At 29.4% G+C, this 2,158-nt stretch overlaps 1 protein-coding gene across 1 annotated transcript; it reads left to right on the plus strand.

The window, feature by feature from the left end:
• The first annotated feature begins 231 nt into the window (after nt 1–231).
• Nucleotides 232–1,866, plus strand: LOC149562487 (bidirectional sugar transporter SWEET5-like). Its single transcript, XM_089827987.1, has 6 exons — nt 232–271; nt 402–438; nt 557–773; nt 900–1,061; nt 1,448–1,567; nt 1,651–1,866. The coding sequence occupies exons 1-6, from the start codon at nt 232–234 to the stop codon at nt 1,864–1,866; spliced, it is 792 nt and encodes a 263-aa protein (XP_089684113.1).
• Nucleotides 1,867–2,158: the final 292 nt, after the last annotated feature.

Below are 2,158 nucleotides of genomic sequence, written 5' to 3' on the forward strand. Positions count from 1 at the left end.
GGGTTTCTCATCCACAACTTTATAATCAAAGTTTCAGTTTATAATTTATTCAAATTCTTCTACCCATTTCAAAGTCTTGAGAAATGCCCATAATTTTAGTGTTGAAATCCACTATAAATAGCAGAATTGAGGTTCTACAATGGCAGCAAATGCACCATTCCTTGTATGTATTAATATCATCTCATCTTTGATACCCACAAATTTTTTCATATTCTATTGAGGAGTTTCATAATGGTGAATTCATCTATGAAGCTGGTCTTGGGTGTTCTTGGTAAGTTCAAATCAGATATCTTAGATTAAAATTGTTATTTTCTTACTAAATATGAGCACTAATTATTATATATATATATCATTTTTTTTTGGGTGGCTAATGTACTGATTGAATATTTGTTGTGTATCAGGGAACGCAACTTCATTGGCTCTTTATATATCACCTTTGTGAGTCTTTCCAAGCTCTCTAAAACACCCACTAAGCAAAATCATGTGTATATTGTTTAATTATTATTTTTCTGGTCATATTCATTATTATTCTTAACTTGTGATTGTTTATATGTAGGTCAACATTTTGGATTATATACAAGCAGAAATCCACTAGAGAGTATTCTGCTCTTCCATATGTCTGCACTCTCTTCAACTGTGCAGCTTGGTTACTTTATGGGTCTCCGTATGTGAAGCCCCATAATCTTTTGTTGCTCACCATCAATGGGACAGGCTCTATTTTGGAGCTATTTTACCTTATTTTATATTTAAGATTTGCCTCCAAAAAGACTATGGTATTGAAAACCACCCAAGATCTTTGATTTCAGTATACAATTTGATGAGATGTGGATTACAAATTATTTGCTAGCCTAAATTTTATCTTTAACTGATAAGAAATTCATGTCCTCTTTGCTATTCAGGTGATGATACTGAAGTTAACAATTGTAATGAGCTTGATTCTTGCTACAATGGTGGTCATAACTATCCTAGGTATTCATAGTCATGCAAATAGGCAGCTTTTCGCAGGCATCTTTTGTGTCATATTCAGCATAGCCATGTATGGATCTCCATTATGTGTTATGGTAGGTGAAGGTAACAATAATCAAATAATTAGAATTAATTATGCAAGGATTCAATTTAGTTGTTCAAATATATTTGGTTATTATAATTTATTATAAAGAGATGAAAATAGTTGTTGAATTTAATGGTTGCAGTACAATTTTATCTTGATGATTGAACATAATATGTGATTAAAAAAACTGACATACATTAGAGTATAGAAATTATCTTGAACGGAATATTGTTTTATAAAAAAAATCTTTTATCAAATCTTAAAAATTAAAGTAATAGTATATAAGTTTCTTTTATATTTTGTTTAACATAATTATAAGTATTTAATGCAAGAAAAATTATCTAATTAGTTTATGTATATCACTTTTTTAATCCAAATCTATCTTTCCAATTGCAGAGGGAAGTTATTAAGACAAAAAACGTGGAGTGCATGCCTTTTCTAATATCAATATTCAATTTGTTGAATGCACTTGTGTGGTTTTCTTACTCCTTTGTCACTAGGGACATCTTCATTAGAGTGAGTATTCTTATTTTCTATTCATTATTGTGATTTTCATTAATGTTTATGTAATGACAATCATATCTTTCTATATGTTGTAGGTGCCAAATGGTGTTGGCTTCCTATGTGGAATTATTCAAATAATTCTCTATTATGTGTATAGAAATCATGAGGAGCTCAATGATTTGGAAATACAAGTGAAAGGTCAATGTGCAAAGTCTATTAACATTGTGAACATCACTATAAAAGATGAAGAAACAACCAATCCCGAAGTGTGTTCTAGTCCCAAAGTTTTGCAAATTCTATATCATGTATGAGAGAGATCTTGCCATGAAAGATTAGATTGAATATTAATATTTGATCCATAGTGAAAGAATTAAATTTAAACAATCTTACACCATTTAATTCTCATGAAAGTATATGAAATGCAATATGCTTGGCATGAACGTTTATAGGTGACTTATTTTTCATAATATAATGATAGCATAAAAGGTGCATATATTTATTTTATAACATATTGTGATGTTCCTTAACACCATAATAACATAATATTTAAAATGATATTCAAAAACCCAATTGTATGCACCTTGCTAAGGTGCAATTTATGTT

The sequence above is a fragment of the Cupressus sempervirens genome, chromosome 4 (genome assembly GCF_028749045.1).
Source record: "Cupressus sempervirens isolate cs-2001-9-10 chromosome 4, ASM2874904v1, whole genome shotgun sequence".
Taxonomy (NCBI): Eukaryota; Viridiplantae; Streptophyta; class Pinopsida; order Cupressales; family Cupressaceae; genus Cupressus; species Cupressus sempervirens.

What these genes read in the sequence shown, in the direction of transcription:
- LOC149562487 (XM_089827987.1), top strand. Translation starts at nt 232, where the DNA reads ATGGTGAATTCATCTATGAAGCTGGTCTTGGGTGTTCTTG. An exon ending in GCTCTTTATATATCACCTTT is followed by an intron (nt 439 to 556) that starts GTGAGTCTTTCC and finishes GTTTATATGTAG; the next exon opens with GTCAACATTTTGGATTATAT. An exon ending in TTGCCTCCAAAAAGACTATG is followed by an intron (nt 774 to 899) that starts GTATTGAAAACC and finishes TTTGCTATTCAG; the next exon opens with GTGATGATACTGAAGTTAAC.